Source organism: Globicephala melas, chromosome 15 (assembly GCF_963455315.2).
Source record: "Globicephala melas chromosome 15, mGloMel1.2, whole genome shotgun sequence".
Taxonomy (NCBI): domain Eukaryota; kingdom Metazoa; phylum Chordata; class Mammalia; order Artiodactyla; family Delphinidae; genus Globicephala; species Globicephala melas.
In genome coordinates this window covers 3,500,134-3,524,535 of record NC_083328.1, presented here as the reverse complement: position 1 = coordinate 3,524,535, position 24,402 = coordinate 3,500,134, and the positions used below count along the sequence as shown (strand labels likewise).

The 24,402-nt window shown below is 52.5% G+C and overlaps 1 protein-coding gene and 1 non-coding gene across 15 annotated transcripts in view; both read left to right on the top strand.

The window, feature by feature from the left end:
* Positions 1 to 24,402, top strand: part of LOC115847107 (monocyte to macrophage differentiation factor 2) — a 126,098-nt gene that overhangs the window by 83,287 nt on the left and 18,409 nt on the right. For all 14 annotated transcript variants that reach the window (XM_060285659.1, XM_060285670.1, XM_060285663.1 and 11 more), the window contains 3 exons: positions 17,915 to 18,162; positions 19,172 to 19,804; positions 21,719 to 21,756. In XM_060285659.1, the coding sequence (XP_060141642.1) occupies positions 17,915 to 18,162; positions 19,172 to 19,804; positions 21,719 to 21,756 (919 nt within the window). The remainder of the gene's footprint in view (positions 1 to 17,914; positions 18,163 to 19,171; positions 19,805 to 21,718; positions 21,757 to 24,402) is intronic.
* LOC115847121 (U6 spliceosomal RNA) lies at positions 14,219 to 14,325 on the top strand. The gene has a single exon (XR_004037191.1). It is a non-coding gene; the product is annotated as a U6 spliceosomal RNA (small nuclear RNA).

Below are 24,402 nucleotides of genomic sequence, written 5' to 3'. Positions count from 1 at the left end.
AAACGTAAGACATAAAGAATGGAAAAAAGGCCAATGGAAAGCTGTTACAGTAACAATGTTATCCAAACATTTCAAAGGAAAAATAATTACTAGGGACAAAAGGGACCACTGAATTAATGAGAGAAGAAATAGTGCAGCAGGAAAGGGGACCAATTTAATTTTTTTTGCACCTAGTAAAATAACCTCAACATAAAGCAAAGCTTAACCGAAATTGCCAAAAGTGTCATTGTCACAGAAGATTTTTAAACGACTCTTTTCATTAATTGATACTAAGCAGACGACAAGTAGAAGGGAAACAGTTTTGTACACAACAACAGTGCTTGGCAGACTTTTCCTGTAAAGGGCCAGATAGGAAATATTTTCAGCTTTGTGAGGCTATACAAACTCTGCCTTTGTAGAGTGAAAGCAGCCCTGGACAATATGTGAACAGATGGCCAGGGCTGGATTTGTCACCCATTCCCCCCCGCTGGCATTTGTCATCCCTGATCTATTGGGCATTTGTTATAGAAACTTGCACTCAACAATTAGAAAATGCATGTTATTCTCAAGCACTTGGACATGTAAAAAAAAAATAATAATAACCTCATGCTAGATCCAGAAAGTAAGACTCAACATAGTTCAAGTTATCTGATTCATAGAACGTGTACTCTGACTGCAGAACAGTAAGTTAGGAACAATGACACACAGCGTAGAGAAGAATTTCCTAAAGAAGACACAAGAAAGCTCACACCGTGGAGACTGATGAACAGAATCTCTTAATCGTATTGAGTAATGAACAGTGAAAACTGAAAAACAGGCTGTAAGCCGGGAGATTTCATAATACGTAAAACAAATGATTACTATCCAGGCCATATTAAGGATGAAGAAAAAAGTCTATTTGAAAAGATGAAACAGCCCAATAAACTGGCAAAAGAGATGCGTAGGTATTTCACAGAAGAGGAACTAAGAATGGACAATAAACATGGAAAGGTGCTCGATCTTGTTAGTGAGGAAAATAGGATTTAAGACCACAGAGCTATTTTTCTTTTACAAAAATGAAGCCTAACAATATTCAGGTTTGGCGAGGAGGCGGGGGGAGTACTCGCTGTCTGGTCCCTTCAGGAGAAGGTGGCTGTTGTCTAGTGTGGCCAATGTGCCCACACCCTGTGCTCCATTCCTTCTGCCCTGGGGGCTCCACTCCCACACTGTGGGGCACTGGTGGGTTTAACCTTACCAGTCTCTTTATCCCTTGAGGTGGCCAGAGTTTGTGGGCCACCGCCGTGTCCAGAACCCTACACACCCTCTGGTTTACCTCCAGCGTGCCATGGGGATGTCATCGTTTCCCTCACATGCCATGGTACCAGAAAAGTCAGGAAGCACTTTCCTAGAAAGACCGTCCCACGGGTCACCAGGAGACGAGTAGGGGAGTGTTGCGGCAGCATTTTGTAATAGCCTGAAGCTCGAGATGACCCACATACCCCTGAACGGGGAGTGGAGAGAGTGTATTCATGCAGCAGACAGCGTAAAGCTGTGAGATTAAATGGACCAAAGCTTCATGCATCGAGGTAGGGTGTCTCATAGTGTTGAGGGGAGAGAGACAGTCACAGAAAAACACACAGTGTGGCACAATCTACGTAAGGTTTACAGAAAAGCAAAATAGGGCAGTATAATTTAGGGTGACAAAAATGTGACGTATAACTATAAAGGAAAAACGGGGAATGTGAAATAAAATTCAGAATAGCAAGGGCGAGAGGTGGGGAGAAGCAGGGGAGGTGCAGCTGCAAGAAAGCAAACTGGAAATGTTCTACTTTTTGCAGGTTGGGTGGTGGAGGAAATGGTGTTCATTTTATTATTAGTCTCAGTTGTAAATGCTTTCGTGTGTGTGTGTGTGTGTGTGAAGTATTTTGTAATCAAGAAACCAACATCAAAGTGATATGTTAAAGACCTCTTTATGGGTTAGGAATTGCATTTGGCCAGATAACAATTACTGAACTCCATACAGGGTGCTTTTCTCTCACATTACAGAGGGAGTAAGTTCAGGGCTGATGGGGGAGCTTTCCTGGTCCCCAGGGACCCAGGCTTCTGCACTTTCAGCCCCACCATTGTAGTCCATGCCTTCCATCCTCAAGGTCACCTCAAGGTGCAGGATGGTGGCGGGACCGCTGCCATCATAGCCATCATATCTTCATTTAAGGCAGGAAGAAAGAAGGAAGGGGGCAAGGCCAAAGGTGTCCCTGCAGACTGTGTCCTCCTCCTATGGAGCTTTCCTGGAAGTCCCTAGAAGATGACATTGCCTCGTCTTTCACTGACTGGAACTTAGTCACAAGGCCCTGCCTACCTGTGAGGGAGACCGGAAGTTGTAGTTTGTATCAGCTGGTTACACGACCACCGTTCCCCACCATTATGCGATGGGAGAAGGAGAGGATGGGTGTTGGAAGGCAGTGGTAGAGCGAATTACACAGAACTCACACGTTTGCACATTCAAATGCTCCCAAATAAGTCAGGATCAAAAAAGACACTTTAATGTGAATTAGAACTGAACAGTAATGAAAATGCAACTTGTGGGATGCAGCCAATGTGGTATTTAGAAGGGGAGGGTTATGGCTTTAAATGCTTACCCTAGAAAAGAGTAAAGGCTGGCAGTTGATGAGCTGTGTGCCTACAGAACTCGGTTAAAAAGGATATACATTCAGTGAGAGAAGAAAGGAAATAATACAGAGCAGAAAATAAAGACAAAATAAACGTGCAGTGCAGAGGATCAACAAAGTGAAGAGTAGGTTCTTTGAAAAGACTAATAAAATAGTCAAAACCGGGAAGATTGTCGAGGAAGACTAAAGATGGTACACAAGCGATCTTAGGAATTTAAAAGGGGATATAGCTACAAATACGGTAGGTTTTTTTTTTTTCAGTTTCATTTAAAGGATCTTATAGATAGCTTTATGGCAGTAAATTTGAAAACTTGGACGAAATGGACAATCTCGTAGAAAAAGGTAACCTACCCAAACTCACTGAAGGATAGAAAACCTGAATGGATTTATAACCTTGAAAAGAAATGGCATGAGTAGTTTGAAAATGTCCCCACCAAAACCAAAGTAAATTCACAAAAACAAAACCTAGAAGGTTGTACAGGCCAATTCTTACTGATATTCAGTGACAAGATTATTCCAATATTTTACATCAGACTATTCCAGAAAACAGAAAAAGAAGAAACATTTTTTTACAACAAATCTCACCTTCATATCAAAACCAGAGAAAGGGAACATGATAAAGAAAAGTTATGAGCCAAATTCACTTATGAATATTGATTTTGAAAACTAAAACCAAACCAGAAATGTATATGAAAACCATCATGACCAAGTTTGATGAATCTCTGGAATGCCGAGATGATTTACATGTGAGATGTCGGCTGGCACGTTAATGCTGGTTGTTGGCAGGAGGCCTCAGCTCTCCATAGGGCTGACTGAATGTCCTCACAGCATGGCGGCTGACTTAACCCCAGCACGTGATCTGAGAGAGCCAGGCACAAGCCGCAGTGTCTTACATGACGTGACCATGGAAGTCACACTGCCACTTCCACCATGTCTTTGTGATTAAACGGGCCCTATTCACGGTGGCAGGAGACTACAAAAGGGCTCGAAAAGCAGGAGGTCACTAGGGGCCATCTTGGAGACTGACTTGCTCATTGATCAACAGGAAAAATGGGTCCATTTTAATATATTGCAATGGAATACCATACAGCACTGAAAACGAATGAGCTGGAGATACACATAGCAAGTGGGTGTGTTCATATTGTATGATACCATTTCATCAGTTTTTTAAAAAATGGCAAATTAAATATATTTTTCAGAGATACTTACTATGTATGTATATAATATCTTGGCCATACTTAATACATGGAAAAAAATATATAAATCTGCACATGGGAGTTATGACCCCAAATCGGCGTAGCTGTTATTTCTGGATAGGAGAGAGAAGGCTCAGCCATATCTAGAATGTTCTTTATTTCTTCAGGCTGCAGCGGGTGCATTATTTTGTTCTTCATACCCTTCTGGATGCCTGAAATGTTTCCTGCTTACACAGAAGGGTGAATAGGAGAAAAGAGAGGAAGCCTGTGTGTAGACAACTTTCCCACAAAGTTTGGCTGACAAGGCAGAATTCAGTTCTTTGGGGCTGTGGGACCGAAATCTCCATGTTTTGTTTCCTTTCTTTTTCTTGCGAGCTGTGGACCAGAGCCCACTCTCAGCTCCTTTTCCTGTAGCCCCTCCCATCGGAGCAGGGGGAGCCCCTTGTTCAGACCCTTTTCTTCTGTGACCAGCTGGAGAACACTCTCTGCTTTGAAGTCACTCACATGATTAGGTTGGGCCCACTGGGTACTCTCTGTATCTTAAGATCAACTGCTCAGTTACCTTAATTATACCGGCAGAATCTCTCTTGCCCATGTACTTAATCATGGGAGTAACCGTAGGGGCAGAGATCATGGGGTCACCTTTAATTCTGCTCCCACCGTGACCTTCCATAGTTTTTCTGTGCTCAGATGCTCCTGTACAGATCTGTGTAAACATGTACACATGCAAACTTTTAGTCAGTTTTTTTTAAATTATTTTTTTTAAAATTTCATTTTATCTTTGGCTGTGTTGGGTCTTCGTTGCTGCGCGCGGGCTTTCTCTAGTTGCGGTGAGCGGGGGCTACTCTTTGTTGTGGTGCACATGCTTCTCATTGCGGTGGCTTCTCTTGCTGTGGAGCACGGGCTCTAGGCGCGGGGGCTTCAGTAGTTGTGGTGTATGGGCTCAGTAGTTGCAGTGGGGAGGCTCTGGAGCGCAGGCTCAGTAGTTGTGGCCCACGGGCTTAGTTGCCTCGTGACATGTGGGATCTTCCCGGACCAGGGATCGAACCCGCGTCCCCTGCATCGGCAGGCGGATTCTTAACCACAGCGTGACCAGGGAAGTCCCAGTTATTATTATTTTAAAGTGGGATCACATACTTAGTTTTCTGTATCTTTTCTTAACAAACTCCTTTTGAAAGTCTCCGCACATCATCTGTTATCATTCTGATTCATTCATTCTAGGGCTTATGGAATATTCCATGGTGTGGTCAGAGCACTGTGTATATTTGGGGGTCATTAAGAACAATTTTGCAATACATATTCCTGTATATACCGTATTTCACCACATAAAAGATGTTATTGATTGTAAGATCACCATACCTACTTACCACTACCATAAAAAATCGTACAAGTTAAACGAGGACACAATGTCTTACTATTATTACTTGGGGTTCCTAGTTTTGTGCTTACCTAAAGAGCCCTAATAAACCTGAAGATTTATTTAAACACGGACTTTAATCTGTAGTGGTTCTGTGCACACGCACACACAAAAAGATAAATAGGAGTGAAATAAATTCAAAGCCTTCTTTTCGACTCGAGCTGTCACTGTGCACATCTCCACACGGTGCCCTTCTTTGCGCCCTCAAGAATATTGCTGATGCCGCATTTCTTGAAAGTGCTCCACTGTTATCCCTGGGATTTTCTCTCAAGCTGTTGGCCCCAAATTCTGCAAGTTGGCACATGACAACCAGAGCTCATTCATTCTTCAAATGGCCCTTAAAGGGCTGAAATATTGAAGAATCTCGCCCCCCAGGAACAATAGCCAAGTTCTCACATGACAGCTGCTGCCTGGGACACTCCACAAGAACGCAGGATGCGTTCAGAGATGTTCAAGTGTGTCTAGGAGTTGATGAAATACATACCGTAAGCGCGTGCATTCATTCATTCATTCGTTTAGGAGGTTGAAAAGTATGTACGCTTAAAAACTTACTTTCACCAGTTATATATACGTGCACAGTTACAAGCGATACTTTCTCATTGCTGATTAGAAATAACAAAACAAAGAAAAAATGCGGACGCAGCAGGTCCCTGCACTAGCCTTCCCTCTTCCCAATTTGCCCTGCCCAGAGGGAGCCAGTTTCAGTTGTGAACTGTTCCTTATTTGGCATTTAATTCCACAGCTTAAAGTAACACATTTATCCCACTACTGCTTTGTTTTTACATTTTGAGCCTGATCTAGTGACTCCTTCCATGAAGATGAGAATTCAGCTCTGTTCACCATCCCTCTTTGAAAACATCAGCTTCCCTTGCCCTGTCCTCTCAGGACAGTTGTAAATTTGTTTAGATCAGTAATCAGTGTTTACATTTTTAGGACCAGAGACAGCTTTTTACAGCTGAGGCCTGGTGTACACAAAGATTACCTTTCCTTCTAGTCCAGCTTCCAGTCTCTTTGGAATTAATTATTGGTATTATTTGCCCTTTTTCTTGGTACTTTTCACGAATTCAGCATTCCTCCATCCTCTGCCAGTATCTCTTTTCAAGATGCTCAGGTGTGTGGCTGGTTTTATCCAGTTTGGGCGCCTTCCGCCTGCTCAGGTCAGGCTGGTTGCTCTCGAGCCCGCTCTCAGCCGTCCTCACCCTGGTGTCTCTGCAGAGGAGACCCCCGTCTCTGCTCCCTTTCCCCTGGTTCTCGCTTTACACCTGGTTTACGTGGACCAGCTCCTCCCGTGGCCTCCTGGGAAAGTGTCCATGAGAGGTGAAGTTGCTTGAAAAACCTTTGCTCCACCTTAATGCTGGATTAATAGCTTAGCTGGGCGTAGAGCTTTAGATGAAAATACTTTTCTCTCCTAGAATTTTGGAGGCCTCAGTCCATTCCTTTCAGCTCCCAGTGCCTCCAGGAGAGGCTGGGGCGTGTTGGGACTCTCACTCCTTTGGACTTAATCTCTCTCTCCTCCCTCTGGAGACGCGGGTAATTTCTTCACGCTGCCTCATTCTGCAGACTTACAGTGTGTGTTCGGTTGGGGTGTGTTTGCACCCTTTCTGCTAGACTTTTGTTTTTTTGTGTAAAAAGTGATGGTTGTGTCTGTTACCGTATTTGTTTATAACGACCATATTCTCTTAACGTATTAAGGTTATTAAAATTTGCTGTTTGCGTATTTTGACCCCTTATGCGTTTTTAAATTTTTGGCCGTGTTTGGTCTTTGTTGCAGCGCGCGGGGCTTCTCATTGCGGTTTGGCTTCTCGTTGCGGAGCGTGGGCTCTAGGCACGCAGGCTTCAGTAGTTGTGGCATGCGGGCTCAGTAGTTGTGGCGCGCGGGCTTAGTTGCTCTGCGGCATGTGGGATCTTCCCGGACCAGGGCTCGAACCTATGTCTCCTGCATTGGCAGGCGGATTCTTAACCACTGTGCCACCAGGGAAGTCCCCCCTTATGCGTTTTTAACCTCTACTGTGTGTCAGACTTATAAGCTAAAAACGCATGTTCTTCAGTTCTGAAAAATCACATCCCTCCTTGGATCGTTCCTTCTGGTTCGTCTGTTATCCAGGTTCTGCGTCTCCTGGACTGACGTGTTTTCCGGGTCTTTTCTCTCCTAGTTTCTCTTGTCTTCTTGCCCAATTTTCAAAGCGGTTTCCATGGCTGTCTCTTCCAGCCTGCACGAGCGTAGGGATTTCGCTGCAGGGCAGTGGGGCGTCGGGCATCCTCGGGATGCAGCCTCCTGGGCAGGGAGGCTCCTCACTCTGGGCGAGAGACAGGGGGTGCTGACCTTCGCGACAAAGCTGGTCCTCCAGGTGGACCCGGGAAGGGGCGTCGGCGGCCCCTCCCGTGTGGGTCTGTGAGCAGGGGCGCCGGGTGGGCTGGTGTCGCTCGGTTTACCAGGATCCTCTCCCAGGGAGGGCTCGAGGCTTCTCTGGGGAGTCACACAGGGCCTTTGGTTTCAGCTAAAGAAAGTTCCTGCTTCTGCCACACTGCTCTCTCGTTGGCATGGTTCTGGAAGGCTCTGTTTCCATCTGTGACTGGCTAACAAATGGTCTGAGCGTTTGATCTCCTCAGTTACCCATTATCTTAATTAGCTTATTAGTTCCTTCTAGAGACGGCTGCTCTTCCCTGATTAGGGCCCTAATTGGCAGGAGAAGGTCCAAGTTTTACCACGGAAATAATGCTCCTCGGTACTTGAAAATGTGACTTCCCCCCACTTAAGAAAATAAGACATATTCATTATTGAAAATTTGGAAAATAAGGGTAAGTATTAGGTAGAGAGTAAAAATCACCTGTAAAGTCACCGCCTAGAGAGAATTGCTTTCAACATTTTGGTGCCTTTCATTCTTTTCTTACTGTTGCATTACTTTTCTTACATAATTTAAATCAACCTATGTACATAGTTTTATATATATATATATATATTTTTTTTTTTTTTTTTGGGGGGGGGTACGTGGGCCTCTCACCGCTGTGGCCTCTCCCGTTGCGGAGCACAGGCTCCGGATGCGCAGGCTCAGCGGCCATGGCTTACGGGCCCAGCCGCTCCGCGGCATGTGGGATCTTCCCGGACCGGGGCACGAACCCGCGTCCCCTGCATCGGCAGGTGGACTCTCAACCACTGTGCCACCAGAGAAGCCCCCCGCTGGCTGTTTTTAAATTGGGGTGGCCCAATGCCAGTTCACATTCCCATGGGCAGTTTCTGACTGTGCCGTCTCTCCTTACCCTCGCCGTCGTGTGATTCCATCACCAAAGAATCTTTGCTGATTTGAAGGGAGAGTGTACCTCATTATTTAGCTTGCGTTTCCTTTAGTATTTGTGAGGTGGAGCAGATTTTGGAATGTTCACGAACATCTGTTTGTCATCTGTACCTGCTTCTTATTGCTTTCCTAATCTTTATTTTGAAATACTTCGGGCACACAAGAAATAGATACAGCGTAGTGTAATGAACTGTTTGCGCACCCGTGACCCAGCTTAAGAAATAAGATGTCACGGGCGGAGTACGGAGGGTGCGGAGGGGACGCGGTCCCCTTGGAGGTGTTCGTGGCTCTCTTCCAGGCCCATGGAGAGGAGGCTTGGGAAGCCTAGGACATCTGCATTTTGCCCGGGACTTGAACCCCTGGGCCACTGGCGGGAAGGCGGACCTCGGGCAGCTCCGTGGGTGGCGGACAAGGATTTGTGCTGGGGGGACAGGGCCGGGTGGAAATGGAGCTGCAGAGCTGGCAGCGGGCAGCGGCCACTCGGGGCGCCTCCTCCCGGCAGCATCCAACTTTCAGAGCGGCTGCTGTAGGCAGTGTCCTTATTGCTGGTCGGAACTCAGGGGCCACAACAGCCTGTGGCCACTTCCAGGCGGCAGAGCCCTCGGCGGGATGGGCAGGGGGCTCCGGTCCCCACCCGGCGTGTCCTCAGGGCGCCCTCCCCCTGGACAGGTGTGGCGGCGGGTCGTGAGGCTGTGGACGGGTATGTAACTGTAGAAGGGACCGTGTGCAGGAAAGGGCAGAAGACCCACCTGCTTGGGTCGGCAGGTCATTACCAAGCAAGCCGCCGACCAGAGCCTCGCTGTCCCCGCGGGGTCACCCTGAGCTCCACCCTCTCCCTCCCCCTCCCCCTCGGAAGGAGCCACCATCCTGACTTCGTAATGACTGTTTTCTCAGTTTCCTGTTAGTGTTATCACCTGTGCATTTTTGCCTACGAGTTTCCCTTTGCCTGTTTTGAGTTATGTGGGTGGATTTACGTCTCCTTCGTGTCGTGCTCGTGGGGCTCCCGCCCGTGCTGCTTGGAGCCGTGTCCTGCCACGTGGGTGCAGTGATGCTGAGCAGCTCTGCAAATGGGTCTGGGAATCGTGCAGCTCAGAGCACCCTGGTCCCTAAGCGTACAGGTCCCTCGGGGGTGCACACCTGTAGGGACGTTGCTGGACACTGAGGGTGCATATTTCTACTTTACCTGATGGGGTCAAAGGGCTTCCTACTTCGCCATTCCGCTGCAAGCGTCAAGTGCCTGGTCTGCTCTGTTGCATTTTCTATTGCTTCGTCTTTTTCTTAATGATTTGTGGGCATTCTTTATTCTAGATTCTAGTCTTTTTTAGAAATATATTTTTAAAAATATTTATTTATTTAGGCTGTGCCGGTCTTAGTTGCGGCATTCGGGCTTCTTAGTCGCGGCATTCGGACTTCTTAGTTGCGGCATGCAAACTCTTAGTTGCGGCACGCATGCGGTGTGTGGGATCTTGTTCCCCTACCAGGGATTGAACCTGGGCCCCTTGCATTGGGAGCGAGGAGTCTTACCCACTGGACCACCAGGGAAGTCCCTAGATTCTAGTCTTTTATCAGTAATACGTGTTATAATGATAATGATTTCCTCCCAGTCTGTGAGTTGATTTTCTAAACTCTACTTATCGTGTCTTTTGATGAATAAAATTGTTCATATAGTTGACGTTGTTGATTCTCTTCTTTATGGTCAATGCTTTTGATTCTGTTTTGGTTTTGTCTCGTATAAGGGATCCGTCCCTGCCTCTGAGGCTGTAGAGATAGTCCCTGCGTTCTCTTATGAAAGCTTGATAGTTTTGCCTTTCACATTAGGGTCTTTAAAGCCTGACTTTTTTTTTTTTTTTTTTTTTTGCGGTACACGGGCCTCTCACTGCTGTGGCCTCTCCCATTGCGGAGCACAGGCTCCGGACGCGCAGGCTCAGCGGCCATGGCTCACGGGCCCAGCCGCTCCGCGGCATGTGGGATCCTCCCGGACCAGGGCACGAACCCGTGTCCCCTGCATTGGCAGGCGGACTCTCAGCCACTGCGCCACCAGGGAAGCCCTATGGGCTGATTTTTAAAATGGAAATAAAATTCACATAAAATTAACAATTTTAAAGTGTATAATCCAGTAGCATTTAGTACCTGGCCATGTCATGTTGGTCTTTTATTGTATCAATACAGTATATTACAGTGATTGACTGTTGACTGTTAGATCACTCTTGCATTCCTGGGATAAATCCCACTTGAACATGGTTTGCTACTATCTTGGAGACTTTTACATCTCTATACATAAGGGATATTGGTCAGTAGTTCTCTTGTGATGTCTCTCTTCTTTCTTTTATTGGACTTCATGAGACTGCCAATTGGTTTCTTCAGTCAGTTCTGAAAAATGCTCTCGTATTTTCTTTTCAGATATTGCCTTTGCCCTCTTTCCTCCCAGAGCCGTCTTTTTTTTTTTTCCTGGCCGTGCTGCATGGCTTGTGGGATCTTAAGTCCCCAACCAGGGCTTGAACCCGGGCCCTCAGCAGTAAAAGCCCTGAGTCCTGACCACTGGCCTGCCAGGGAGTCCCCCAGAGCTGTCTTTCAACGTGTGTGAGGCCTCTCGCTCTCTCTTCCCTGTCTCCTAATGTCTTTCGTGTCTCCTTTGTTCTTCCTTTTTTGGTCACTTTATACCACATCCTAGACATTTTAGACTTGCCTTTTAGTTCACTGATTCTCTTTTCCGTTGTGTCTGATATGCTGCATACTTTCTGTTACTGTATTGTTTCGTTTCTAGAAGTTCTAATTGGTTATTTTTCAAAGCTGATGTTATTGTTTACGATTTCCTGTTCTCTACATATATTTCAAGGCATGTTTTATCTCTTTAAACATGCTTTATCTCTTTAAACATGTTTATCTCTTTAAACATGTTTTATCTCTTTAAACTGCATGATCTTATAATTTGTGTACGGTAATCTTAACATCTGACGTCCTCTTCTTTAAAAGGAAAATTTTCATTGAAAAATAGCGTACAGACAGAAGCGTGCCCACATTGTGAGGGTACAGCTCAACGAGTTTTCAGAAGACGAGTGCACCTGTGTGGCAAGAACTAGAACATTATCAGGACACCTGCAGCCTCCCTCACACCCCCTTCTGGTCCTTGGCCATTGAGCCAACCTCTCTGACTTCTAAAACCATAGTCCAGTTTTGGCTCTAAGTAAATTTCCTATAAATGGAATCGTATTATGGGTACCTTTTTGTGTCTGGCTTTTTGTTTTTTGGGTTTTTTTTGGCTTATTCTTGCTTTTAGAAGAGTCCATGCGTTACTATTGCTGTGCAGGATTCCGTTATGTGAATGGGCCACAGTTGATCTGGTCATCCTGTTGTTGGTAGACACGTGGTGTTTCCAGTTTGGGCCCATTAGGAGTGATGCCACTGTGGCCGTGTTCCTGTGCACGTCCCGTGGTCCCACGTGTGTTCCTATCGTGTGTACACTGAGGAGTGGACTTGACGGTTCAGTGGTAGGAGACACCAGCACACGGTGCCTTCCAGGCTGCTCGCGCCCGTTGACACCCCCCTCCCCCAGCAGTGTGCAAGGGCTCTAACCGTCCCACTTCCTCTCTCACACTCGGCCTGTCCGTCTTTTTCTCTTAAGCGTCCTTGACTTCCGTCAGTGGTGCTTTGTAGTTTTCAGTGACACGGTCTTGCACATCTTTTGGAAGATTTATTCCTTAGTTTCATGTTTCTTGACATTATTATAAATGGTATCTTTCTTTTTAAACATACCCTTTTCTCTTTGTTTCTAGTATTTTAAAATAGTATTGAATTTGCATACTCACCATATCTAGTCCCCTTGCTAAACTCATTTGTTAATTCTAATAATTTGTCCGTAGATTCTTTTGCATTTTCTGTATACACAATCACATCGTCTTGAAAATCATCATAAATTTCTTTCTTTCTTTTCAATCCTACCTTTCCATTCGTTTTTCTTACCTTATTGTACTGGCTGGGACCTCCAGGACCTCCAGTACGCTGTTGACCAGAAGTGGTCAGCAGGCATCCGTGTTGTGTCCCTAACTGGGGAGGGCGGGTACGATATACATTTTGTTTTAGAATTTTATTTGCCAATGGTAGGATCGATCCTGAAAAGCTAGGTAACGTATTCCCATGTCACTGCAGTCCCTTTGAAGGGTTTATTGTGAGAATGCAATGGAATTGAATGCAAAACACTCAGAATAAAGCTGGCCAAGTAGCAGATAGATGCTGCGTCCCCAAATGGTCCTTAGGTAGTTTGTCGTCGTTGTTGTACATTTCAAATGCAAAAAACTTCAAATTAACGTCAAGGATTGCTTGATTAACTTAGGGCTGCGTTCTGCATCTTTTGCTAACCCAGAAAAGGGCATTCTAGTTTAAAAGGCCTTGTTTAAGGCAGGTCTGACCTCCGAGTTTTGCAGTGGCTACTGCAGAGTTTGTGTCAGCAGCGCCTCTCCAGCTGTTATTAGGGATCACCGAAATAGTCTCAATTCCCCCAATTTCGGCAAAATTCCCGAATGCAGGAACATTTGCCTCATCCGTCCCCAATGAAAAACCACATCCCTGAGTTCTCCTGCAGCCCTGGTAGTGGCTGTGAGCAACAGGGACGTCTCCGAGTTGGAGACACTGTTTCAAACCCTCCGATCCTGGGAGAGAAGAGCAAACAGGGCCCGGGGGTAAAACCTACAGCTTGAATGTATTGTCCTGAACTTACTGACGTTCAGGAAGAGAGCTGTGTTGTTCTTTCCAGTGCTGTGCTGGAGCCCATGACGGGAGCTCTGATGACAGCTGCCAGCTGCTTTCAGAATTAATGTCCAACCCCCCCACCCCCGGTATCCAGGGTCCTTTCCTCTCTCCCCACAGAGGGGATGCCGGCACCGACACGTAAAACACCGTGTGGCCTGGGGTGTCATCCCTCCACCTCTTCCCCCCTGCCCGACGGCTGCCTGGCCCAGGAGCGTCTGATGGAGGGGATGAGGGACCGCAGATCCCTGCCCTGCAGAGTCAGCCGCTCGCAGCCTTGATTCCGGTGGCGGGAGCTGGAGCAGCTGCCGGGAGAGGGAAGCTCCGAGCTCCTTTCTTTAACCGCGTGCGTTGTGCAGGCCGCCGCCGTCGTCTGTGTCACGGTTACACCTCCTGCAGGTTAGGGCCCCTTCCCCAGTTCCCGTGGGAGAGACGCACAGTCCAGGAGCGGGCAGGATCGGCCCTGAACATCCAAGCCAGGGCCTGTGGCCTAACTGTGAGCCTGTTCAGGGGCAGCAAGGTTGTTTCAGAGTCTCTCCTGGCTGTGTCATCTGCCTAAGACGTGGCAAGGTGGTCATTGTGCTTCTGGGTCTGGGGCCCAGTGTTGGGCGGTAAGGTGGTCCCATGTGTGTCCTGGGTGCGGGGGACACAGAGGCCTCTCCAGGTTCTGGTTACCCAGACCCCTCCTTTTATTCCTCTGCTGGGTGTGTTTCTGCCTGTTCACCAGGGAACAGATACAGGCCCAGCCCTGAGATGTGGCGGGTTCAGGCCCAGACCACTGCAGTGAAGGCGGCACGTCGGTAAGGAGAGTCACAGGAACTTTTTGGCTTCCCAGTGCCTAGAAAAGTGATGTTTACGCTCTCCTGAGGTCTGTTAAGGGTGCGGTAGCATTATGTCTAGAAAAACAACGTACAAACCTTACTTTTAAAATACTTTGTTACTGTGCTCGCCTCAGCAGCACATATACTAGAATTGGAACGACACAGAGAAGATTAGCGTGGCCCCTGCGCAAGGATGACACGCAAATTCGTGAAGCGTTCCATATTTTTCCAATAAAGACGTTTAAAAAATAAATAAATAAAAAAATAAAATACTTTATTACTAAAACAATGTCAAAACAATTACAAGAGTAACATCAAAGATCATTGATCACAGATCACCATAACAAATATAATATTAACGACAAAGTCTGAAATACTGCGAGAATTACCACAGTGTGGCGCAGAGACACAAAGTGAGCAAACGCTGTTGGAAGAAATGTGCCAGTAGACTTGCTCAGCCGGGGTTGCCGCAGACCCTCAGTTTGTAGCCCACCGTGTCCGTGAAGCGCGGTAAGACGAGGTGTGCCTTATATGAGAGGGAAGAGCAGAGCCTCATATCTGCCACCTTCCTGGGAACTGACAAACGTTTTAATCTAGAGAAAAGAGTTAGAAATCCAAAACGCAAATGAAAACGGTAGGTGCTCGAGTATGTCTTCCGAGCACTCCATGGGTGTCCCTTTCTCCCCCGTGGGCTTTCTGTAGACAGGGACTGGGGGAGGGGAGTGCCCTGGCAGCGGTTCCTATCCTAGCTGAGTTCCAGAACCTTCTGGGGAGCTTTTACAAGAATGCAGATTCCTGGGTGTCCCTCAGACCTGCAGGACCAGATAAACCTCTGACCTCGCTAACTCGGTCACCCCTAGCGTAGCGAGAAATGTCCAGGGCTGGGCCGTCCAGCCCAGCTCACGGGGAGGCGTGATCCAGAAATGGAGCGCGTCTTCTTCACCCAGTGGCAAGGTTGGGCGTTTTCCTGTAAGATGAGTGACTTGGCATGTGAGATCACCGCCGTACAAGGCCTGGCCGCTCTCGTCACGTTATCCCGCCAGCGCCGCTCCCCTGTGGGCCAGGGCTTCTCCATGGTGTGTCTGTTGCCGAATCCCCATCACGGTGGCGGTGGAGGGGCCACGGGGACGACCTTGCTCGGGACGCGGGCTCCACCGTGACGCCCCAGATCCAGTGCGCAGAGCCTGGACCACGAGGCTGCGGGTCTGCCTGGACCAGGCTGAGAACCCCAGGCCGCGCCCCGCAGGCCGCTGGCCTGTGGGTGAGGCTGCCCACACGTCCCTCCTGTCGCCGCCCAGCCTCCATCCCAGGCTTAGGGAGGAGGTTCTGCTCTGAGCCGGGCAGACACGCCCTGGGTTTGCCCGTCGTTGGGATGTGTGGATTGTGGTGGCGAAGCTGAAGTGGGATCAGACGTGGCGCGGCACCCTCATCGGCACCCGAAGCCACGACCCTCCTCAGGACGCCTGGCCGAACGGTCGGTCTCCAGCGTCCTCATCGGGCGCCCCCGCCGCCAGGCCCCCAGCCCACCTCGGGGCAGCCGCAGAGTCCTACACACGTGCGAGGACCTCAGAGTGTTTATGATTTTTACTTTACACCTGAGTACTTGCCTTCCAGAGTTGACATAAACATTTTTAATCACATTTATTTAGAGTTTTAAAAAATGAAACGAGTAAAACATCACACAGAGTTATCCATAAAGTATGTCCTATCACGTGCAGTATGTGATGTCACACGTGTTCTAGCAGCTCCAATACGTTATGAAATGTACCTCCCCAGGCTCAGACCCCCACCTGTCAGGCGGCCATTTCTTGAACTTACCGTGTGCCTCTTCTATCTGTTTTTGAAAACAGCTTTACGTGCACATATACGCACACCATGAGCAGCATGCCGCGGGGTTTCGCGTGCTCTTTTCAGCATGTAAACAGAGGTCCCACACCCTACCCATTGCTCCCCATCTGCCTTTCCACCCGCCACTGGGTACAGGCTGGGCCCAGCTTTCCCTGCAGCATCTCTGCCCTGTGCGAGGATAGTCCCCGTGGAGGGTTGCGTGGGGTTCAGGGGCCTTCCTTGCTCAGGTGTCCACACGTGTGAGGGTCCTCGTGGCTGTGCTGCCCGCAGGGTGTGCACGGATCTGTCGGCTGGACCTTGTGGGTTGCTCTACACGTTGGCCGTGCTGGCGTTGGCGGCCCAGCGGCCCCAGCTTTGAGCTGCCGCTACCTCCCTCCCGACAGCCCTGGCCCTTCAACCCTGAGGGCCCATGGATGAGCCCTGGACGCTGTTCCAAACTCCCCAGGCGGCCCTGAGCGCGGGCGGGGTGAGAGCCCCTGCTTTAGCCTGGGAGGGGGTCAGCTGCGAGGGGACGCGGGACCCCAGCTGGAGGAGGGGTGTTCAGTCGGCCGAGAGTGTGCGCCCACGCCCGTCTGCTGCAGTCCCAGGGACGCTGGCCCTGGTCGCTCGGGCCTCGTCCAGGGCCTCTGCGGGCCCCCAGGAATCGAAGAGGAAAGGGTGACCTTATGGGCTCTGCTGCTGCCCGGGAGCCCCAGCACTTGTGCAAGGTGGTTTTGAGGTGCATCCTCTCCTGCAGCCCCGTCCTAGGGGGAGGAAAAGCCTGGGCTAGAGCGTCCTTTTGGACTGGTTTTTAAATGTCTTCTTCCAGGCAGGGCCCCCGCTTGTGCCGTGATGCCCCAGCCGTGAGAGCAGGGGGTGGGACTGGTGAGGCTGGGGGCTGCCTCCCCGCCTGCCCCCACCTCTGTTCCTCCATCCCTGCCTCCTGCCCTCGGCCTCCTCCTTCCCCTGACCCGCCCCTCTTCCCCCCACCCCTCCCCCCGCCCGCTGCCCTGCCTGACGGTCGCTGGCCCGGCTCTGCAGCAGGCGGGGAGCAGCGGGCGCCCGGCAAACGGCTCGCACTGCGGCTGAGCGGCCTCCCTCCTGCAGCCCCGGCTCTCTGTGGGCTGCCGGGGACCGGGCCCCCTTCTCCTTCTGGAAGGCAGGTCGGTGTTCCCGGGCGCCCTCGGCCCCCGCTTGCCCACCTCACTTGCCCTGGCTTTGTCTGGAACGGTTATAGGAAGGGATGCTGCAGACAGAGGCTGTGTGGAGGGCCCTCGGCAGGGGGCTCAGAGAGGAAGGCCTGGGTCAGCCGGGGAAGGCGACGGTGACAGGAGACTGGCCCTCGAGTTCCATGTGGCTTCTCAGCTTTCACGCGACATTAGTTTAAAAGAGCGCTTCCTACGTGTAGAAGGGTAAGGCTTTTGTGGGGTGTGCACGGGTGTGCGCGTGTGCATGCGTGTGCCTGGCCGTGTTGGAGGTGCCCCGGGACGGAGCAGCCGTGTTCTGGATGGAGACCAGCCGGCCCTGTGGGCTGGAGTGACGTGGCGAGTTGACTGCTTCCTCCTTGTAAACGGGGGGGGGGGGGGGATGATGAACAGTCGTCACCTAATCAGCTCACGCACGCACACACGGGCTGCCAGGACGGGACAGGGGATGGGCAGGTTTTGGGGTCGGCGTGGTACCCACGAAGCCCCCAGCACGCTGACTCTGCGGGGGTCGAGGCTGTGGTGGGCTTGGCATCCCGCGGGGAGGCCGTGGTGCTGGCTGGTCTCGGGGCTGGGATGCGCCACGGGCTCCTGTGGGGCGTCTGGGGCCTCGGACGGCCGGGCTGCCTGGCTCTCGGGGCGAGCCCCGGAGGAGCCACGGCCTTCCGAGGATGCGGTCTGTGGGCAGAGTCCCGCGGCCGCCTGCAGGCCTGCTTGACGGAGCCGCGACCCGTGTTAGGAGCGGCCTCGAGCCATCTGTTCACCCCGCGCTGCTTCTGCCGCAGGGATAAACGCCCAGGCCCGGAGACTGCAGCGGAGCCGCGCCAAGGGAACCACAGCCCCGGCCGCGGGGGGCACCTGGAGCCCCCCTCCACCCCGCCTGCGCCGCACGGTCAGCGAGACCAGCCTGGGCTCGGCCATTGCCCCGCCGTCCACTGCCCGGGGCCCCGAGGAGCCCGGCCAGGACGCCATGCGCTGCTCCCTCTACGAGTCGCCCCACCTGCTGCTCCTGCAGGGCTACAGCCAGCAGCACGTGAGCGCCCCTCTCCTGGGCCCGAGGCGGTGGGAGGGGCGGCGGCGAGCAGGGCGTGGGAGGCTCTCGGCTTGGCGCCCCCGCCCCTCTGCTCCTTACTGACCACGTCAGCGGGGGGCTCGGGGGCCGGAGAAATGGGCCGGGGGGGGGGAGCACCCCATTGGGTCCGCCCTAGACGCTGGAGGAGGGTGGCGGCTTCCCCGTCCTCTGCTTCCAGAACATTCTTTCGTCCAGGCTGCAGTGGGCGGCAGCAGGGCCTTGGGAGGGGGTCCCCCCAGCTCCTCACTCACTGATCCCAGCGTGGGTCTTACCTGGTACTGGGCCCCCTTCCTGCCCGGCCTGGCGGGCCCCTGGGGAATGGCCCCCGTGGGCTGGGGCGCAGGCCTCCCGCGGCCTCGAGCGTGTGCGGGGCGGCTTCCCCTGAGGAGTCCCGCAGGCCCCCGCCCCGCGCCCGCATTTCATACCACTTTTGTCGGAGGCCTCTTGGCCTGAAGGGGCTCGCCCTTGGCGACCCCGCCGACCCTGCCCGTGCTGCCGCCCCGGGGAGGTCTGCTGTTCCTCCCGGCCTCTCGCTCACCTGCGTGTCCCCCGCTCCCTTTCCTGCTCCACCTTCCCCGCACGCTGTGTGACCTTGTCAGGGCTCTGCAGCTCAGGTCCTGGGAGGCATCTTCCCTCCCGGAGCCGGCGCACAAAGGAGGGGCGCCTCCCCAGCTTGTCACCTGGCGGAGCGGGCGGGCCTGGCGTGTCTGTAGACCAGTGTCCACGTTCAGGTCTGCCCTTGGCTGGCCTCTCACGTCTCGAAGCTGGGGCCTCCCCCCCACCGCACCCCGGGCATCTGGTGTACCACCGAGGCTGCTCTGGGAGATGGGGTGGGCGCCCAGTGTGGGCAGGCAGCGGGGCAGGAAGGGCTCCGGGGGGTGGGAGGGGTGCTGCCCAGGGCGGCTTAGGTACCAGGGGTGGAACTGCCCGAGTGGCGTCCTGCCCCTGAGGTCTGGTGTCTGCGTTTCAGGACAGCCTGGTCTACGTGCTCAACCGGGAGCGGCACACGGTGGGCCAGAGGACCCCCTCCAGCAAGCCCAGCATCAGCCTCTCGGCCCCCGACATCCTGCCCCTGCACTGCACCATCCGCAGGCGCCGGCCGTTGGGCCGAGCTCAGGCGGGGGCACAGCTGGTCCTGGAGCCCATCCCCGGGGCGTCCGTCTCGGTCAACTTCTCGGAGGTGGGGGGCCGCGCCGTGGCGCTGCGCCACGGGGACCTGCTCTCCCTGGGCCTGTACTACCTGCTGCTGCTGAAGGACCCAGCGCAGGCCCAGCCCCTGCCCGCCCAGGCCCTGGCCCGCCTCCGGGCCGTGCCGGAGAGCTGTAGGATGTGCGGCGCCCCGCTCCGGGCCCGGGGCGCCTCGGTCTCCGCGAGGCCCGGACCCCCCCGGGCGCGGCCGCTGCACCTGGAGTTCGAGCCCGACATGGAGGACGCGCTGCTGCAGCGGATCATGACGCTGGTCGAGCCGGGCGGCAACGACCACAAGCTGACCCCCGCCTTCCTCCTCTGCCTCTGCATTCAGCACTCGGCCACCCGCCTCGAGCCGGGCTCCTTCGGGCAGCTCCTGCTCAAGATGGCCAAGATGATCCGAGAGACGGTCTGGGTCAGTGGCGGGGCGGGGGGCGGTTCGCTGCCGGCGGCCTCGGCCGGGAGAGGAGCGGGTGGGAGCCGCGGCCGCCTGGGTGGAGGGCGCGAGCTCCCCCTTGACCGAGACCAGCCCTCGTCGCTGTCGGGCGAGCAGGATAGGCAGGGCCGCCGGGGGAGCTGGGGTAGCCGCCGAGGGTTCGGCTTCGTGAGCTCCGGTCCTGTGTCCCTCCTCACGGCCCAGCCCTGCCGGCGCCCAGGCGGCCTGGGAGCCCCGCGCTTTCTGCCGGGAGCAGGTCGAGCCCCTGCCGACACCCCACTGCAGAGCCCTTGTCGGGTAGGGGGGAGGGGGGGCACAGGACCGGTCGATGCTGTCCATTGAAACTTCAGCCAGGATGGTCTCTGGACCGCGGCACCACGCACGTCCAGGTAGAATTCCTTGCTGGGGGGCTGACCCCTGCACCGCAGGCCTCCCCCCTCCCCCCCGCGGCTGGCAGCACCCCTCCCCTCCCCCCTCACGGAAGCGGCTTCAGGCACTGCCAGACGTCCCCTGGGACCAGAGCACCCGGCGGGCATCTCCTGCCCCTCCAGGGGCTGGACTCCCTGGGGAGCCAAAGGATGGCTGGTAGTTACACGCAGTCCTTCAGAGAGACCCCCTTAGTCTCAGCTGTGCTCACCCTGAGGCAGACGTGGGAAAAGGAAACCAGGTGGCCGTGTAGACACTGGATAGATTCCTCAGATTAAAATCTGCATTTAAAACGTTTGAAACTTTTTAAAAGCAAAAGCCATGCTGGCCTGCCACATCCAAAGGTTTGTGCAAGCGATCTGTGCCTCGTGCGTATCTGAGCCGCATCCCCCAGAGTCCCGAGTGGCATTTGGTGTGTGTGGTCGCTTCCCCTCTGTGCATCTGAAGTCCGTGCAGAGTGTGGACCGAGTGGCCTGACGCTTAGAAGCTCTGAATTTCACACGAATCACCGTCCTTTTCCGAGTCTGCTCTGTGCCAGACACTTACTAGTAATCAGATGCTGTTGGACTTAATTCCCACAACCACCCTGACGGCGTAGGTGCGGTGTCCCACGTCACAGCTGAGAACGCCGGGGCAGAGGAGGGTGCCGGTGACTCTGGGCAGAGAACTGGATGCCCCCGAGCCCGAGCGTCGTCCCTGGCTCCCCCGCCATGCACATGGGATCAGCCCTGCGAACCCCCTCCCCTGCCCCCGTGCAGGCTTGGAAACAGGCTCGTGGAGGTGGGACCCCCTCACCCCCGGGCCCGGGTGTCCCCCGTACGGCTTCCCCTCTGGGGTGAGAAGTCTGTCTAGAGCCTTGAGCTTCATTTGTCTGTTTCTTGGGCATCGGCAGCCTCCTCTGCGTCCCCCTGTGCTCACGTGTCTCGTCAACTCAGGCCGATGTGAGCCTCTAAGAGAACGTGTGAGGAAGTCGCGGTTAGGACCACGCTAAGCCGGATAACGGCACTAAAGCAAGAATGAGTTCTTGATTAAAGGGGACAGAAAATGTTGGCTAGACCTGAGTCCCTATGGGGACGTTTAAACATACTTGTGTGTACTCAGGCCCACGTGCACCTGCTCCGCGTTACTGGGGCTGACTTTTAAAAGTGCATCTGTGAAGCTTGACCGTAAGAGTGTTGCTAGAACATTCGTTCTGACATTTGTCATACGTTTGACCCATCTTTACTGCTCCCTAAGTGGCCGGCTGTTACGTAAGAGAGATGGCTGTGAAACGGTGCCCTTGTAGGAATCGCGTGGTTCGTACGCAGTAACGGGATGCCAGGAGGTCAGACCAAATGGAAAACAGTCTTCCCAGTGTAGCTTGGAGCGATGCCCGGAGCAGTGATGCCGTGTTTCATGTAGATGGGAGCCTGTGTCAGTGGTGTCCTGCTTGTCTCATCTTTGCTTTTTTTCCCTTTATAATTGTAGGAGAAAACCAAAGAACTCGCCGAGAAGCAGGCACACCTGTAAGTACGGCCCCGTCTTCGTACCCGCCCAGCAGGCCACTGGTTCCCCAGGAGCCAAGTCCCAGCAGCCCTCACCCTGCAACCTCTGGGGTCAGCTCTGTGTCTTTCTGTCTCAGGGTGGCCGTTTCCATGTCTTGTGGTCACCACCCTGGGCAGCTCTGTGTCGGGGAGGTCTCTCCAGAGCATCTGTGAGACGAGTGGGCACGACCCTCCGGGAAGCCTTCTCCTCGCCCTCCCGTAATTGCTGTGTTAATGCGAACCTGCTGCTTTGGGGAAGTGGACGCCTCCCAGTGTAGAGGTGGGGCAGGGGGTCTCCGCTGTCCAACGTCGGTTTTCATAGAAAGTACGGGTTCTACTTTTACGCACCGCTGGGGGGACTTGAGGAAACCATTTGGCATTAACGGTAAAGACGTGCGTATCCTGGGACCCCCCCCCCCGCCTGCCCTTGAGCGGACACCACCGAGAACCGCCTTCGCAGAAGGTGGCGGCGGCACCTGTGTTTGTGCTGCGGACCCTTAGCCACGGTGAAGGCTTGAAGGCCACAGCTGTCTGTCCCCTTGAAGGAACACGCACATGTGGTGACAGCCCGAGCAGAGGTTGCCTGTGGTCGCTGCCCGTCGTGGACGAAGGGCTCGCGGGGCCTTAAGTCATGCTGCGGTCCACGGGGTTTGCCTCATTTCTGTTCATGTGAGGATGACACGTGAAGAAGATACTCCGTTTATAAAGCACATGGTTGCTGTCCGTGCTTGTGGGGTACCGTCCGCCCGTGGTCCTGTAAGCCAGCGGTCCCCAATCTTTTTGGCACCAGGGACTGGTTTCGTGGCAGACAGTTTCTCCAGGGACGGGGCGGGGAGTGGGAGATGGTTCAGGTGGTGATGAGAGCGACGGGGAGCGGCAGATGAAGCTTCGCTCACTCGCCCGCTGCTCACCTCCTGCTGTGCGGCCCGGGGCTGCGGGGGGGACTGGGGACCTCTGCTGCAAGGGAGTCGGGAAGAAGCATCATTATCCCCTCCTTCTGAAGCCGGGAACTAGAGGCTCAGAGACGGGAAGCCGGGGTCTGAGCAGCGAAGCTCCCGCCGGGCTGAGTGGAGCAGAATCCCTGTCGCTCACGAATGTGCTCTGTTGGCTGCCGCCCTGCTCGAGGGTAGTGGGTAGCGGGGTGCTGTTACAGGCCAGGCCCCGGGCGGGGGGCCCCACGGAAGACAGCCTACAGCTGGCCCGGCATGGAGAGACCAGCTGAGGCCCAGGCAGCTCGGAGAAGCCCTGCATCCTTCAGGTTCCGAACGGGAGGGGAAGTCCACGAGGGAGCCAGCCTCACCCCGTGACAGGTGTGGCGGCCTCACCCGCGGCTCGGTCCGGTCCCCAGGGTGAGGCGGGCCTGGAGGGAGGAGTCCTCAGGAGAACCCTGCCCTCGCCTTCCAGCGCATCCTCCCACTGGTGCCTGTCTGCTGGGGCCTTGGCCCTTAGACAAGAGGAAACAGCCCCTCCTTCAGCAGCTCCTTGTGTCATTAGGGCCTAAAAACAGCCCTGGCTCCATCCCAGCGAATGCTTTTTTTAAAAAAATTATGAATCACTTTCAAAATACAGGAGAGTACAGAGCGTATCAGTTACCCCGAACCCACACCTGAATTTCACATGATTCACGTTTTGCCCCATTAGCTTCAGGTCTTTCTTGTGTGCTGCTTTTAAAATTGTAAGTGGCCGTTGACTCTTCCTGAATGCTTTTTCCGCGTCTGTGATCGTCACACATTTTCCCCTTGAATCTGAGTGTGGGTCCTACATCAGGAGGTTTTCTGAACCGTGATTGGATTCCCGGGATCGAACCTCTCATAACTATTGATTTTGTCATCAGCAAGGCGAGATGCGGTTTGTTGATACTTCAGGATTTTCCCATCTGAATTCATAAGTAGAATTGGCCTGTGAATTCATTTATTGTTTTGTATTGTCCTTGTCTGATTTTAATGGCAAGGTTCTCAGAAATGAATTGGGCAGCCTTCTCTGCTTTCAGTTCTCTGAGTCGATTTGTCGGAGGGTGAGGACTCTGGGCCGCGGAGGTTTCCTGGAAGCGGCCCAGAAAAGCGTCTGGGCGGCGCCTGTGTTTGCTGATTCCATTTCTTTAATGCTTATGGTTTGTTATAGTTTTCTGTTTCTTCTTGTGTTGATTTTGGTAAGTTTTGCTTTCCTAGGAAATTATCTATTGCCTGTGTTTTCAAAGTTATTGGAATAAAATGGTTCATTATATTCTTGTAGGACTTCTTTCATCTCTAATATATTTGTAGTGATATCGCCTTATTTAATTCCTGTTGTGTTCCTATTTTTTCTCTCCCCACCCCCTTTGATATATCTTCCCAGGCATTTGTCTGTTATCATCTGTTTAAAAGAACCAGTTTTGTTGTTTCTGTTTACCTTTTCTTTGATTTCTATTCCATTTACCTCTTTATTATTTCCTTATCCTTGCATAATTTCTGTTTTAATTTCTTCTTTGACTCATGAATTGTTTAGAAAGTTTTTTGAAATTTTTTCATTTTTATATTTACTAACAAAAATGTTTTAAATTTTATTTTCAGTAATCAATAATATATTATTAATACTAATTAATATAGAAGAGCAATAATTTCTCTTGTACAGGTGTCCCAGATGATCTTT